Source organism: Dromiciops gliroides, chromosome 4 (assembly GCF_019393635.1).
Source record: "Dromiciops gliroides isolate mDroGli1 chromosome 4, mDroGli1.pri, whole genome shotgun sequence".
NCBI classification, from domain to species: Eukaryota; Metazoa; Chordata; class Mammalia; order Microbiotheria; family Microbiotheriidae; genus Dromiciops; species Dromiciops gliroides.
The window spans coordinates 224,136,149-224,152,739 of record NC_057864.1 but is presented as its reverse complement, the minus strand read 5'-3'; the positions used below and the strand labels follow the sequence as shown (position 1 = coordinate 224,152,739).

Below are 16,591 nucleotides of genomic sequence, written 5' to 3'. Positions count from 1 at the left end.
CCAGTTTTTAAATCAAGTAAGTTATAAGGCCTAACTCTTATACTAATTGATTTAGCATTCAGTTTTATTCTGTCACTTTGTTTCACAAGTATTACAGGCAGAAACCATATATTATATGTTATTATCATGTATTCTGTTTCCTTTACTAACTGTATCCCTCAGCTGACAAAGTGATGAGCTAGGTGTCCTGATACTTATTGTTAATATTTTGTTTTAGAGTTAGAGAAGGAACGGAAACGAGCAATAGGAAAGCCTTTACTTGGAGGACCTTTCTCACTGGTGGATCACAATGGAGAACCCAAAACTGATAAGGACTACCTGGGACAATGGATACTGATTTACTTTGGTTTCACTCATTGTCCTGATATCTGTCCAGAGGAACTGGAAAAAATGATAGCTGTAGTGGATGAAATTGGTAAGACGTCACTCTGTATTTTCCCATATTACATTTCTTACTGCTGCTTTTTAATATATTTTTGGAAATTTAAATTAGTTTTAAAGGAACATTGTCAGAATCAAATTAGTCTGTTTCTTTTGTGAATCTTCTAAGGAAATTAATTTTAAACTTCGTAAAAGATGATTTGTTGTTGTTGTTGTTCATTCATTTCAGCCATATCCAACTCATTCTGACCCCATTTAGGGTTTTCTTGGCAAAGATACTAGAGTGGTTTGCCACTTCCTTCTCTAGTTCATTTTACGGATAATGAAATCAAGACAAACAGGGTTAAGTGTCACACAGCTCGTGTCTGTGGCTGGATTTGAACTCATATCTCCCTGACTCTAGGCCTGGCACTCTATCCACTATGCTACCTCGCTGCCCCTAAACCAAAAGATGATTTGGGTGGTTATTATTGGAAATGGTTAATCCTGTAATTTTGACTTAAGGTTAGCAAAATCTATTTTTAAAACTTCCTTTATACATAGTTATAGTCCATGATGCTCCTAATCATTTTATTTTTTTGTCATTTTTTAAACATCAGCTTGTTTATATATGTCAGGATGGTGTTACCTTCTTTGGGTGCCATAGTTTCTTATTTTGATTCTTCTAGTTTGGTATTGAATTTGGTCTTTGCTCCAAAAGGTCAATGTCTGACTAAGACAGCTATTTTAGAAATATCTGTTTTTTAAAAAAGAGAAACAATTTCATTTTTTGTAGTATCATTTCACCGTATCCATTGCCTGCCAGTTTCTCAAAGAAGATATTTATGAAATATAGACATGAAACTTCCATACTTTTTACAAGCCTTTGACCTTACTTTCTTATTCCAAAACCATATTTTCCAAGTTTTTATCATCACCCTTCCTTATACCTATTTTTGCATTGAGACCATCAAGTATTTATTTAGTTTGGAACATCTTAATAAATTCTTTATAGAATTTATCTATGTCTCCATCCTCCAATAATATTAGCAACATAAGCTATACAAAATACATATTAGCACATAAGCCATACAACAGTGTAAAACAAAGTAAATAAAATTCCCATGCTATATTTGTGTTGTCTTTGAGTACATCATAGAACTGGTTCCACTTTCATTTACCTCTCCAAAGAGCAACTATAGATCATCATTCCATTTAGCTGTAGCTTTTTTTTTTGTATTCGTTTCTTTTATAGCAAGAATGTTAAGATTATTTCATTTTCTTTCCTTAATAATATGTCACTAGACAAGATTCTCATACTTAAGACTACATATAGCTTCTGGGTCAGAAGGCAAGCAGGCCTATGGTTGCTTGTAGACCAAAGCACAGGCCAGGGGAATGGGTAACGTGCCTTTCCTTAAATCATTCCACCTGGGACCCCCTGAAGCTTGGGACGCTGCGCCCTGGAAACAGTGCCCCACTTTAAGAAGGAGTTAAAGTCAAGAAATAGGCTGGCAAAATGATCAAACAAAAAAAAATGCTGGCCCTATAAAGTTTCTTTGGTGACAAGAAAGATCAAAATACACCCTCAGAAGAAGATAATAAAGTCAAAGTTCCTACATCCAAAGCTTCTGAGAAAAATATGAATTGGTCTCAGGCCATAGAAGTGCTCAAAAAGGCCTTTGAAAATAAAGTAAGAGGTAGAGGAAAAAATGGAAAGAGAAATGAGAGAGATGCAGGAGTGTCATGAAAAAAAAGTGAACAGCTTGAAAAGCCAAATTGGCCAAATAGAAAAGGAAGTACAAAAGGTCTCTGAAGAAAATAATTACTTAAAAATTGGGATTGAGCAAATGGAAGGTAATGACTTCATGAGAAATCAAGACACAATAAATCAAAACCAAAAGAATGAAAAAATAGAAGGCAATGTGAAATATCTCCTTGGAAAAATAGATCCAGGAGAGATAATTTGAAAATTATTAGACTACCTGAAAGTCATGATCAAAAAAAAGAGCTTAGACATCATCTTCCAAGAAATTATCAAGAAAGATTGCCCTGATATTCTAGAAGCTGAAGGTAAAATAGTAATTGAAAGAATCCACAATCACTGCCTGAAAGAGATCACAAAATGAAAACTTCCAGGAATATTATAGCCAAATTCCAGAATGCCTAGGTCAAGGAGAAAATATTTCAAGCAGCTAGAAAGAAACAATTCAAGTATGGTGGAGCCACAGTCATGATAACACAAGATATAGCAGTTTCTACATTAAAGGATCAGTAGGCTTGGAATATGATATTCCAGCGGGCAAAGGAACTGGGATTACAATCAAGAATCGCCTACCCAGCAAAACTGTCTATAATCTTTCAAGGGGAAAAAATGGGACTTCAGTGAAAAAGAGGACCTTCAGGCATTCATGATAAAGAGACCTATGCTGATAAGAAAATTTGGCTTTCAAATAAAAGATTCTAGAGAAACATAAAAAGGAAAAAGAAATCATAAGGGATATCAAAAGGTTAAACTGTTTACATTCCTATGTGAGAAGATGATACTTGTAACTCATAAGAACTTTCTTATTATTAGGGCAGCTGAATTGAGTATATTTAGACAGAAACCGGTCTGAGTTGAATATGAAGGGATGATATCTTTAAAACAATAAAATTAAGGGGTGAGAGGAATGTTCTGGGAAAAAGGGAGAGGTGGAATGGGATAAAGTATCCCATAAAAGAAGTAAGAAAAAGCTTATGGAGTAGAGAAGATGGGGTTGGTACAGGGGAGTGAGTGAGCCTTATTCTCATCAGAATTTGCTCAAAGAGGGAATAACATACACATTATAGTACTCTTATCTTACCCTGCAGGAAAGTAGATGATGAAGGGGATAAAGGGGGGGGGGGGTTGAAAGAAGGGAGGGGGCAGTGGCAAAGGGTGAAAAAAAAGATATAAAATAGAGTAAATATCATGGGGAGGGAATAGGATGGAGGGAAACAGCAATAGTAACTGAAAAAAAATTGAAGCAGAGGCAAGAGCAATGTAAGAGGAGGAGGAGGAGGATGATAAAATAGGCTATTGTGAAGAAAATTCTTTGTCAGGTATAAGGTACTATATAAATGTGTTATCTATTGTTGCAATAATCAATATCGTTGGGTTTATTTTAAGGAAATCTCTTTAAAGTACTATATAAATGTAGTTTACTATAAAAAATGATGAGCAATATGCTATCAGAAAAACCTAGAAAGACTTACATGAGCTGATGCAAAGTGAAATGTACTATATATAAAATAGCAGCAATATTGTAAGATGATCTGCTGTGAATGACTTATTTTCAGCAATACAGTGATCCAAGATAACTGAAAAACTTGTGAAAAATGCAATCTATTTGTAGAGAACTGATGGTATCCGAATACAGATTGAAATATAATTTTTTGTTAGTTCCATTTTTCTAAAGGTTTTTTTGTCTGTTTTCTTTCACAAGCTGACTAATGTGGAAATGTTTTCATGACTACACATGTATAACTTATATTGAATTGCTTGAGTTCTTAAGGGGAGTTGAGGAGGGAGGGAGGAAGAGAGTTTGGAACACAGTTTTAAAAATTGATGTTAAGGTTTTTACATGTAATTTTGGAAAAATAAAATTCTAAATTAAAAAAAAGAAACAAATGGGAGGAAAAGACTGCATACAACTCAGTTATTTTTTGTAGACTCTCTACACAGTCTGATGCTAAGACCCTCTGTTCCCTTTTTTGCTTCTCTGACACAGTCACTGTTATAGCAGAAAGGGTATATATGGAACTGGGAGCCATTTTTATTTTCTTTGATTTATGGATTATTTTGGCCTAAGAATTTATTAATAAATGGTCAGGCTTCTCTTATTCTGATCCTTTGATTTGGCTGTGGTTTCATAGAAGTGGATACTCTCTCATTTGGTGCCCCAGCTCTTACCCTCAATATGCTGGTATTATTTCTTTATTTTTCTTGATATTGCATGAATACCAGAAGAAATGGACTACCGATTATTTTTCCTCAATATTGCCATGTGACTGGTGTACATTTTACAATAGTTAATTCATAATGATATCCTTTGTTTTGTTTGGTCGATGATGTGTTGTAGTCCATTCACACCAATCATGTGCCTCTACATTGCTTTTTAGGTAACCCTCATAGTTAAGCCTTCAGTGACTTAAGGTATTCCATGACTCACAGACATGCAGTACCACTAGAACAATATTACTTTTGCTAACCTTTCCAAATAGTTAAAAAAAACCTAGATATTAAATATTTATCTTAAATCTGGGCTTCTTATAAATACTAGATATAAAAATCTTCCAGCACTAATTTTATCCTATTCTGGGGATGGTTCTTTTAGGGTAAGGTATTTTCTTCAATTGAGTTTGTATACAATAAATTATGTATGCAATAAATGAACCTAAACATAGTCTTATGTTTAAAAAATGTTTTATGATGCAGCATGGTACAATGTAATATTCAAGTTGATATGCTACTTCTGAAGCTGTAAGTCATAACTTCTTCAATATGACCACAGATAACCTTAGCATTTTTATAATAAACTGGAATAGGATTACTTCTCACTATGATGCTAGGTGCTTTCTTTTTGTAAAAAGGATTGATGGAGAATTAAAAGCCAAGCTAGAATGATAATTGCTCTTAAGTCCTCAGTCTGTTATTTAGGCTACTGAGCTAATCTGTCCATTAAAATTAGCCTGATGGTTGGGGCAGCTAGGTGGTGCAGTGGATAGAGCACCGGCCCTGGATTCAGGAGGACTTTGAGTTCAAATCCGGCCTCAGACATTTTACACACTTACTAGCTGTGTGACCCTAGGCAAGTCACTTAACCCCAATTGCCTTACAAAAAAAAAAAATTAGCCTGATGGTTAATGGTACTGATGTCTACCAAAAAAACTTTCTTTCAGATAGTATTCCAACTCTGCCAAATTTAAAACCACTTTTCATCACTATTGACCCAGAGAGAGACAACAGAGAAGCTGTTGCAAGATATGTGAAAGGTAAGATATGCTAGCTGTGTGTGTGTGTGTGTGTGTGTGTGTTTTGTCGGGATAATGAGGGTTAAGTGACTTGTCCAGGGTCATATAGCTAGTGAGTGTCATGTGTCTGAGGTTGGATTTGAACTCAGGTCCTCCTGAATCCAGGGCCAGTGCTTTATCTACTGCACCACCTAGCTGCCCGCCTTGTGTTTTTTTTTTTAAACTGTCATTAATGGTTGTAATATGACACTCTACATTTGTATTATTTTTTATAGTCTTTTCAAAGTGCTTTAATATGTATTGTTTCATTTGAGGTAGCAAGTCTAAGAAGTAAAGGTATTTGTTACTCGTGTGTTTCCCTCCCCCCCCCCCCCCCCCCCTTTACAGATGAGAAACTGAGGCTGAGATAGGTTAAGTAACTTAAAGACATACCCAGCTATTAAGTGTTAGAAACAGGACTAGAAACCAATTTTTTTTTTTTTTTTTGGCAGGGCAATTAGGGTTAAGTGACTTTCCCAGGATCACACAGCTAGTAAATGTCAAGTGTCTGAGGCTGGACTTGAATTCAGGTCCTCCTGAATCCAGGACCAGTGCTTTATCCACTGTGCCACCTAGCTGGCCCCAAACCAAATTTTTTGATGACATTTTCTCTAGTGTTTTTGTTTTTATCTTCACATCACAGTTGAGCTTAAATTAGACCATGAAAGGTCTGTACTGGGACAGATGTGGGTTCCATTCCTATTTCTGTGCTTTAGTGTTTTCATTTTTTAAATTGTGAAAATAATACACTTTCTAACTGGTGTATGTGGGCATTCTTGGTTTTTTAGCAAAAGCCACTTTTTGTGGGAAAGGATTTATTAAGAACTTAAGTGATAGGCTAAGCTTTGGAGATAAAGATACAAACAAGCAAGACAGTCCCTGCCCTGAAAAAACACATCATTCTGTTTGTACTGCCTACTCCCCATACCTGCATTACTCAGTATTTCAACCTCTGACTCTTAGAATCCTTGCACTGAACTTATCAGCAAAGATTCTTGAATGAATTAGTCTTAACTAAGAAATTTATTATAGTTGATGTTATGGAAAGTATCGCCCAGGCATAGCCAACTCTTCTTTATCAATAGTTAGGGATTGATATTGGTACTAAACATTAAATACATTATCAAGGAAATTACTGGAAAGTAGTATATAACTTGCTATCAACTACTTAGGACATTTTCTTTAAAATTTACATAGTTAAATAATTGTCGCTATGCTTATAAAGTATCCATATTCTTTTATCATTTTTTGAACTGTATCTACTAAATGAAACTTTTACCTTAGGTATTTATTTTTAAATCTTTGTTACCCCCCCCCCAACCCCCAAAAGTGATTTAAATGAAATGTTTGAAAGAGACCTGGATTTGACTCCTGCCTCTGCCCCTAAGCAAGTTACATAACCTGGCTGGGCCTCACTGGTAAAAAAAAAGGGGGGGGGGGCTTAGATTAAATGATTTCTGATGTCCCTTCCAGTTTAACACTATAAGTCTTTAAAGTAAATGCACCCTAGCTTTGTAGTGGTGGTTACCATTAAAGAATTTGATCTGTATTAGACTAATTTTCATGATCTTACCAAGTTCTTAGCACTATAGCAACTTAGAAATGGTTAGGGTCAAGCAAAACCATGGCGTGCATCCAAACTGCTGACATATTTCATTTAACGCTGACAATTAATGCTGACTTTTCAAATAGAGAAAGCTGTCTACTGTATGTTTTACATCAAAACTATGCTCATTTGTTGGTTTCCTTTTTAGAATTTTCTCCCAAGCTAGTTGGCTTGACAGGTGGTCCAAAAGAGATTGATCAAGTTGCCAGAGCATACAGAGTTTATTACAGCCCAGGACCAAAGGATGAAGATGAGGACTATATAGTAAGTAAATGCCCATTTTCAGCCCTAATTTCTTGTATTTCCATAATAACCTCTCGAGAATATCATTGGATTCAGGGATGGAAAAAAAAAAAAAGAATTGCACCAGCTATACCCAGTTCCTTAAGAAAGTGTCTTTAACATCGGAATGAATTTGGGATAATTTGCCAAACTTCAAGGTTATAATTGGGCTTCCAAGATAGGTCATAGGTTTTTGGACACACAGTCTTCAGACCATTTCATAAGGAAGAGCAAGTAAGTTATCATGTATGCACAAATTAGATTTTTGTTGTTTAAATTACTTGGTTTCCCCATTTGTAGCATATTCCTGTGGAAAAATATGCTCTGATTGAGATGGCTGACATAATTTTGAAGTAGAACTCATTTGTAAATTTGTGTCTACCTATAAAAAGAACTTGAATGCATGAAAAGGTCTCTAGCCTTAACTGCCAATGGGGCACAAAATAATGTGCTCCTTGCTTTTGCCCACCCATTTTCCATAAGCCCCCAACTGTTCCAACACCATACTTCCTACAAGCTTTTCCAGTTACCTGCCCCACCACTCCCCAGAGGACCCAATGGTAATACTTTCTTTGGAAATTAGTGGTTAAGTTTCAATGCTAGGAAACAAGGGCAAGTCAGAATGGTATGGGAAAAGCAGTGTATCTGAATCAGAAGACCTTGGTTCAGATTTTATACCTCTGCTAATTACTTGTGTGATTTCTCTCCCTTTCTGTGGGCCTCAGTTTCCTAATCTGTAAAATAAGGGAATTGAACTACCTGTCCTCTAAGGGTCCTAGCACTGAACTAAAATGTTTATTATAGTGTTGTTGGGTACACTGACCAGTAGAGGGAGGCATAATCCAGGTTCTCAGGTTTTTGTTGCTAGAGCATAGACTTGTCCAATATAGCAAAGGTGTTACAACTTGAGATCCATTGAGAGAAAGATTAGGATAGTCATTTTAGAGTTAGAAGTTCTGACACAGTGTGGAAATCCCACCTGTAATTCCTCTTACTCAGGAAGCTGAAGTTCGTTATGAGGAACTCTCACATTTTGAGCTGCAGTGGGCTAAGTACAAATGTCCACACTAAATTGAACCCCCAGGATCAAAGGAGAGAGGGGGATTCTCCCCAGTCACCACAAGAGAGACACAAATTGACCCAGGTTGGAAATAGAGCAGATTGAAAGTCCTATGCTAATCAGTAGTGGTATTGGACCCATGAGTAGCCACTGAACTTCCAGCTTGGGTAAAATAAGGAGATCATTCTTTTGAAAAAATAATAATAAAATAAAGTTGTGGAATGAGACCCCTTTAATCATTGAAGGAAAAAAGATAAAGCAGCTATACAGCTTTGAATGTTAAAGAAATGGCAGTCTTATAGTTTGGAAAATTAATCAAGTATATCTAAGGCTTAAAAATCTCTATACCTAAAATTTTCATGAAAAACTTTCATAATTCCACTGGAAAATAAACATTTTCTGCAAATACACTTTAATATTTAATTAGAAAAGCAAACAATCTGCTTCCCTTTCCAGAAAAGACAATATCAGTTTCAGAGGACAGTTATGCATGATAGATTCTAAAATCCATTGTTGAGATGAATAGTACATGTAAGAAAAACAGCTTACCATTGAACCAGCTTACTAACTCCTCTTTTTTACCTTTATATTTGTTTCTACCCCTCTCTTTTCCCCCTTCCTTTATGGTTTTCTCTTTCCTGTCCTGATCCAGTCCACTATGTCTTCCTTTTTTACTCTTCTCTTTTCTTCCTTTCTACCATCCCTGCTTTTTTTATTTAACCACAATATGAAGAATTCTCTTTTCCTAAGTTAAGATGTACTTAACATTGTATCTTCCTCTCTTAAAAAAAAATGGTCCCCAAACAATAAATAGAAGAATCCCACAAGAAAAATAGGACTTCTGTATTAATGATGAAAGTGGCAATAAGAGATCCATTTATACATCTCTTCCTCTTCTTTCTACTGTGTCTTGACATAATTGAAAAACATTTTTTTATTTTATGCTCTCATATCTTCAATCCTGAACCCTTCTCCCAACTTCTATCTCTTCAGATCCCAATGCCTCCCAAGCCTTGGATTTCATAAAGGGCCATTCTTCAATCTCCATTTTAAGCTGATTTGAACCTTTTTTTTCTGGGAATGTTTATATCACATAAGTATTGTTTTGATAACCCATTTTAAAATAATTTCCCCTAAGGTATAGTGTGCAGTAGGCTTAACTCTAAAACATCTCTAGTTGGTAGAATGTTGAGGGTTTGGAACTACACTATCTTCCTTCACCAGGGAGAATGTGGAGTCATTACAGCCACATATACCTACACCCTCCTCTCTGCTCCTTAACAGCAAGTTCTGTATTCCATTGAGTGTGTCATTTGTGGTTCATATTTAGTTTCACAAATAGTCATCTCTTGGGGAAGATATGGAATCTCTAGAATAACCACAGGGAGAAGTTGAGGGACAAAAGCTAAGATTATTTTAAGGCAATTTTCCATATTGGAGCTAAACCCCTCCCTCCATTTTAAAGTGGGATATTTTAAAATATAGTTCCCACATAAGTATATAAAGTTCAGTTCAAAGTCAATGAAAATAATATTAACACAGCAAATTTATTCCATTTGGTAGGGAGTGGACGAAGGGAAAAACACAGTTGTTGGACCACAGGTGTGGGCAAATGGGGATGAATCACTTACTTTTCCTCACCTCCATGCTCTTCCCATTGTAGATTATACACGACCCTACTGCAGAGGAAGGAGCTGCGACCCACTGGGGGAAGGTGGTAGGCACTTAGAGCAATGATTCCTCCTCATGATAATCAGATTCTCATACCTGTTCCTACATACCTAGCTTGCCCTTGTACAGAGGATTAAAAATTCAGAGAGGGTCCCACTGCAATCTTTTTTCCCCCTTTGCCTTTTGGGAAGTGGCATGGTGCAGTGGAAAAAAAAGAGGTGAATTTTCATTCAAGAGGACCTGGGTTCAAAGTGAAACAAATGGAAAGCCCGACAGACTATTTCTGGGGAATTAACAATTTATTATTTTGGTTAGTTGATAAGCAATGAATTAATGGTCAGTGGTTTCTCTCAATAACCAAAGACAAAACCATGTTGATGTCTGAATGCTTAAATACTTTTGGAAAAGGAGGTACCCCTGACAGATGAAAATCAACCCTGATTGGTGAACAAGTAGAGTTAATGAGGAGGTAGTCTAAGAGCTTTAAGCTCCTCCTGCTGAGAAGTGACTTGATCATAAGACTGGGCTGTGCCTCCAGCAATTTAGACAAAGGAATCCATCTCTACCCAGGTCACTCTGCTTGATTTTCTCCCTCATAAGCTGGGTTTCCCTAGAGTCTGACCAGGGGTACAACATGACATGGGTTATTTCCTAAAGGCAAGAATTCACTTAGATTAGATTGTGTTTGTAAAGTCTTCTAGTTGGGTGAGGTCCTGCCCAAGATCACAGAGCATGTACCCAGAGGATTTGGGTTATCTCATCTATTAGCAGTGCCCTTCAGAGATTGACTTATGGCCTACAGGGGCTGGTCCCTGAATGAGCCTACTGTAAGCCTCCATTTCCTCAACTTTAAAATGAAGCAAGAAGGTCCCTTTCATTTCAGAATATATGACCCTGTGATCTTGTGTGACAGTGAATGGAGCACAACTAAGATTATACATTATTTTTATTGTATATTTAAGCTTTGTGTAGTATAAAATTTTAATCCATTTTATTAAAATAAAGTACAAACTAAAGAATCATTTGATTATTTTATAAGTTAATGTGGGTTCATGACTATTGTAAAAATAGTATCATATAAAATTTAGAAACCACTTTTTAAAGAAAATTAATGATGTCAGGATGAAAAGGGGAAAATTCAAATTAGTCACAAGAGGATCAATTTTATTTAATCATTTAACATCTCATCATTGATTTAGAGATAAAACTCAAGATTATTTTAAGATGGAGTTTTCCAAACTGAGGAACACATCCAGGACGAGAGTGGAGGGCTTACATAAAACAAGATGGAATTTTTGAAATTGATTTGAGGATCACCTTCAGATCCTTGACTACTGAGATTCAAGTCCCACCTCTCATGTGCTATGTGGGTAACAAAGTCATTTAATCTTTCAGTATTTTTATCAGAGAAGGTGCCATCTGCATTGGTAGAATTTCCTCACTTGGGAATTGCATGTACTGATGAAATCACAGGTTTAGCTCCTATCCTTAGTCTTCAAGCTATCCAACCTCAAGGGTTTGGGTTTTTAAAAATTTTTCATCTTTGATTATCTTGAAGGAATATTAATTATACTCGCTCATAATAGTTTATTGATCCCTTTAAAGCATCTTGCTTACCATATTTTATTCAGCACCTTAAAAAATTATGTCTCTGGGGCAGCTAGGTGGCACAGTGGGTGGAGTACCGGCCCTGGATTCAGGAGGACCTGAGTTCAAATCCAGCCTCAGACACTTAACACTTACTAGCTGTGTGACCCTGGGCAAGTCACTTAACCCCAATTGCCTCACTAAAACAAAAGAAACCAAAAATGTCTCGGGGCAGCTGGGTGGCACAGTGGATAAAGCACTGGCCATGGATTCAGGAGGACCCGAGTTCAAATGCGGCCTCAGACATTTGATACTTACTAGCTGTGTGACCCTGGGCAAGTCACTTAACCCTCATTGCCCCCCCTCCCCCCCAAAAAAATATTATGTCTCAAATACAGAGCTTTAGAGATACAAGGATCTTATGTTTCACCCAGAAAATTGTAATACAAATATTCTTTTTCTTTGAATTTTCTTTGTTGTACATTATATAAAATACCATGATTGTATCAAAGCTGATGAAGTTTGCTAGTCATTGGAATATAATCCCACGTTCTCCTGTAGATGAAATCTTTCCAACCTAATAGAGTAGGTTCATATCTTTGTGGTCAGTCCTCATCCAGCATTGCAAGGGAGTATTAGAATTTTGTCTTTAAATCATCAAACATTAAGCATCTATTATGTGCCAGACACTGCTTCTCCTGGGGGAGAAAACAATACTTTGTATATATTTTGTAATTGGGGGGTGCAAAAGCACTAACAAGTAGGGGGAACGAAGAAAGGTCTCAAGTAGTAGGTGACACTTGAACTGTCCTGAAAAGGGAGGGTTAGGGATTCTCAGAGGTGATGGTGAGAAGGGACAGCAGTCCAATTAAAAAAAAAAAAAAAGCATGGAGGTGTGAGGTGGAATGTTGTGAATGAGGTGTAAGTAGCCCAGTTTGGCTGGAATGTAGCATGATGTATGAGGGGAATTTAATGTTGACTGAATTGAATGGATAGAAATCCCTGACTGGGTCTTAAGACACCTGTCCATTCAGGCAGGTCTTCTGAAACCAGGAATACTACAACCAAACTAGGATATTTAACAGAATAGATTAGGTCTGAATCCACAACTAACAATAAACCTGAACATTTATTAGCATGCTTCTTTGAGGCAGCATCAGTTTGCATTGTGGTAATATATAGCAGTCTTGTAATTAATTATCCAGTCTTAGAGGGTAAGTCAGTTTTTACCAGGTAAATATATTAACTCTTTGTTTAGTTATGGTCACATGTTGTGGGCATCCCTTTTTTCTCTCCAAGGCTGAGAGAGCCTCTCTGAAGCTAGGTCCCAAGGAACCATGCTATGATCCATAAAACTCTTGAACTTACTTACTGTGTCAATGGTCTTCTGTTTTACACTTTAATTATAATTCATATTTGTATGGTCCTTTACATTTAAAAAGAACATTCCTCAAAAATAATTCATGTAGATACTATACACATGTTGTTCCATTTTAAATATTTGAAACTGAGCCTTAGAGAGAATAAGTGATTTGCTCTGCAAGTGAGTGTTACAGCCATACCTCAAACCCAAGTCGTCTGACTCCCAAGTCTAGGATTTTTTCTAGCGATCGCTAACCCTAACCCTAATCCACAATATCTTTTTAAAATAGATTTAATTGTTACAGGAGTGAGAACTGCTGGGGCTAGGTGGTGAATATTGATGGTAAATGGTGTGTTTGCAAGGACTGCTTTAGTTAGATCCCATATATACTTCAGGCTGTTACCTGTTTATGATTTGTAACCCAATGTTTTGATTTTGCATTTGGTCTATGACTAGGCTAAAGAAAGTCATTGAAAACCCTCAGTTATAAACAGTTATTAAAAGTCCTAAGTGGTTTATATTAAAATAAAATGCATATCAATTTTACTTTGAAGGGGAAAGGGGAAGGAATGAAAAAAAAAACATTTATATAACACCTACTGTCTGCCAGGTATTATGCTAAGTACTTTATAAATATTATCTCATTTGATCTCAAAACAACCCTACAAGGCAGGGGCTATTATCCCCATTTTATGGTTGAGGAAATTGAGACAGAAATTAAATGACTTGCCCAGGGTCACAAATCTAGTAAGTGTGTGAAGTCAAACTTGAACTCAGGTCTTCCTAACTCCAGGCCCAGCGTTGTATCTCTTGTATCACCTAGCTTCCTAGACATTTATTTTCATTTTGATTATGAAACATTCGGTTCATCTATCTATCTATCTATCTATCTATCTCTCTCTCTCTCTCTATCTATCTATCTATCTATCTATCTATCTATCTATCTATCTATCTATCTATCTATCTATCTATCTAATCTATCTATCTGCCTACCTACCTACCTACTTACCTACCTACCTACCTACCTATATGGTTAGAGTATATATGCCAAAGGGTTAGCCAGGGATTCCTTGTGGGAGTTGAGCTCCCCCATTGAATTATTCTGAAACAAAAGAAACCATTAGCTATTTTAATTCCCTCAGGATATATTCTTGTAAATGAATAGACCTTTGACAAGTGACACTGGCTCTTTCTCTATACATATGTGTATATAAGAAATAACTTTACCAATGTATGTTTGTATTTGTGTGTCTCTCTGATTTAGTATTAGGTATACATTCTAGTCTTTCTTGCCAAATGAAAGCCAAACATACTATTAATTCTGAGGACTCTGGTACTAAGTGTTAGGTTCTTGATTGATAGATGTAATACTTGAGGTGTTCTTTTAAAATAGGACTTTCTGGAGACATTTAGCTGAGATTAGCTAGCTAATCCAACCTTAAATTAGAGAAAAGTAAACTAGGGACAGTTTTAGGAACTCTACCAGAAGGGGAAAAAAGGATAATGGATTTAAAATTATTTCACAAGGGTGTCATTTATATTCCTTTTTAGGAGTATGCAGGGAACTTTACTTCTGATAGGATTACTTGGTGGGTGAAGTTTATAAAGGAGAAGATAAAATAATCACCTTGCCCCCTAAGTCTCCACATTTGAAATTCCTGGCAATAGTACTAAATTCACTGTTAAAATCTGTAGGCCTGATTGCTGATTTAGTTCTCTTAGCTTCCTGGCTTCTTCCAAGTTTATGCACACTTAAGTATTAATAGTATAAGCAGTAAACAGTCTTGATCAAACAGACTTAGTCCAATTCAAAATAAAAATTGCTGTGCTTGATTTAAATGTAACATTCTTATTGACACCATTTTATACTTTTATTTCCTAGGCTTTTTAAAGAAGATATATTAAAGTTCAGGAATTGGATGAAATGTTTTGTTCATAAATTAGTATATGTACATGCTACTTTTGAAAAATTAATTTTATTAACTTGAACAAAAAAGAGCATTTCCATGCACATAAAAGAATACTAAAAGAGGATTCTATATGAAACTGAATTTCCATGTCACACTGCTTGCTTTCTTTAAAAGTAGGTAATGAATTCTACACATTCCTTTTAAAGTTGTCCTGGTTTTCTGTATTTCCTTCTGAACTTCCTTATTTTCTCTTCTGTGCATTTAAAAATATTTACTATGTCTCTTTTTGGTTTTTTTGCATCATTGTTGCTACCTTTCTTCCGTCTTCCCCCATGTCATGTACATGTTCTTAAATAGCATTTCCAAGTAGTTTCATTGAATAGGTAGAACCTCCTTCATACTCGGCACAAGACAAAAAAATTTACTTAATGAGATAGCTGGTTAATTGCTTCTTTTAGCATGGCTGATGATCTTTGAAGTAGATTTTAGAGAATTTAGGTATTTTCAGTCTAAAATCACTCAGGTTGGGAAGGAAGAATGAGGAAGCATACCCAACCTACATTGGAGTGTGTAGGGATAGAAAAGATGGAGCCCCTGCTTGAAGTCAGTTATTTCATTTTTTAAAATGCTTTTTTTAAACTGAAGTATCTACTCTTTGAAGATGGGGGTGGGGATGATTAAGAGGAAGTAGGGAATATAATCTCTGACTAAATAGATCAAGAAATATTTGATGCAATAATATTCCAGTACACAGAAGAATATTTAGTCAGTCCTTAGGAAATTACTGTAACATAATTTGACCCAAATTTTACATGGCACTTTTGCCCTGAAAAGTCAGATTTAATAATGTAACAATACTTTCTAATAATCATTGGTAAAAGTTATGCTATCCTCTTTTTCACAGCCATTGCTTGCCTCACCAGTTTATATTTTCCTCTTTCTGTGCAGGTGGATCATACGATAATAATGTACTTGATTGGCCCAGATGGTAAATTTCTGGATTATTTTGGCCAAAACAAGAAGAATACAGAAATAGCTGGCTCAATTGCTGCACACATGAGAGATCACAAGAAGAAACACTAAAATAATGTTGCTTGTGTTGTGGTGATGTTTATTTAACAGTAAGAGAACTTTATGTCCCTTAGGACAAAGTTTTCAGCTTCTCTAAATCCAATACCCTGACTGCATTGGACCTTTGTCCCATCCAGAGCAGGAGAACAAGACAAGTTTGCTCAGTTCTTTGAATTGTAATGATTAAAGTCTCTCAAGAAGCACTTCTCATGGCATTACTAAGGTATGGGGAGAGATCAAAGCAATAGCTAATGATAGCATAAAAATCATAGATGTAATCTATCCACAGACATTGGAGGCCCTCTCAGTGCCCTGTATTTCATCTTGCTGACCTCCTGGCTTCACAGACACTCCGGAATTGTGGAAAGTCATTTCCAGAGAAAAGGAGGAACCTTCAGAATACTATTTCTCTTCCCTCTGATTTCTGGGACCATGATTGGGCAAAGGTAGTTTTTATATTTAAAAGCAGAGATGCCACCTTTATTGCTTGCTTAACCTACATCAACCGATCTGGGGAAGGGGAACTCACAGGAGGTTTTAATTTTTTTTTTTTAAGTTGGTGATAACTGTTTTGGGTCCTTCACTTGTCCTGTGAATGAGGTCTTCCGTGGGAATAATTGGAAATAAAAGTGACTTATGATTATAAA

At 36.1% G+C, this 16,591-nt stretch overlaps 1 protein-coding gene across 1 annotated transcript in view; it reads left to right on the top strand.

Annotated features, from left to right (window-relative positions):
• The window catches only part of LOC122755683 (protein SCO1 homolog, mitochondrial), a 21,300-nt gene extending 4,709 nt beyond the window's left edge, over positions 1–16,591 (top strand). Inside the window, exons 3-6 of the mRNA XM_044004416.1 lie at positions 218–415; positions 5,284–5,376; positions 7,149–7,264; positions 15,822–16,591. Of these exons, the coding sequence (XP_043860351.1) occupies positions 218–415; positions 5,284–5,376; positions 7,149–7,264; positions 15,822–15,956 (542 nt within the window). The 3' untranslated portion in view covers positions 15,957–16,591. The remainder of the gene's footprint in view (positions 1–217; positions 416–5,283; positions 5,377–7,148; positions 7,265–15,821) is intronic.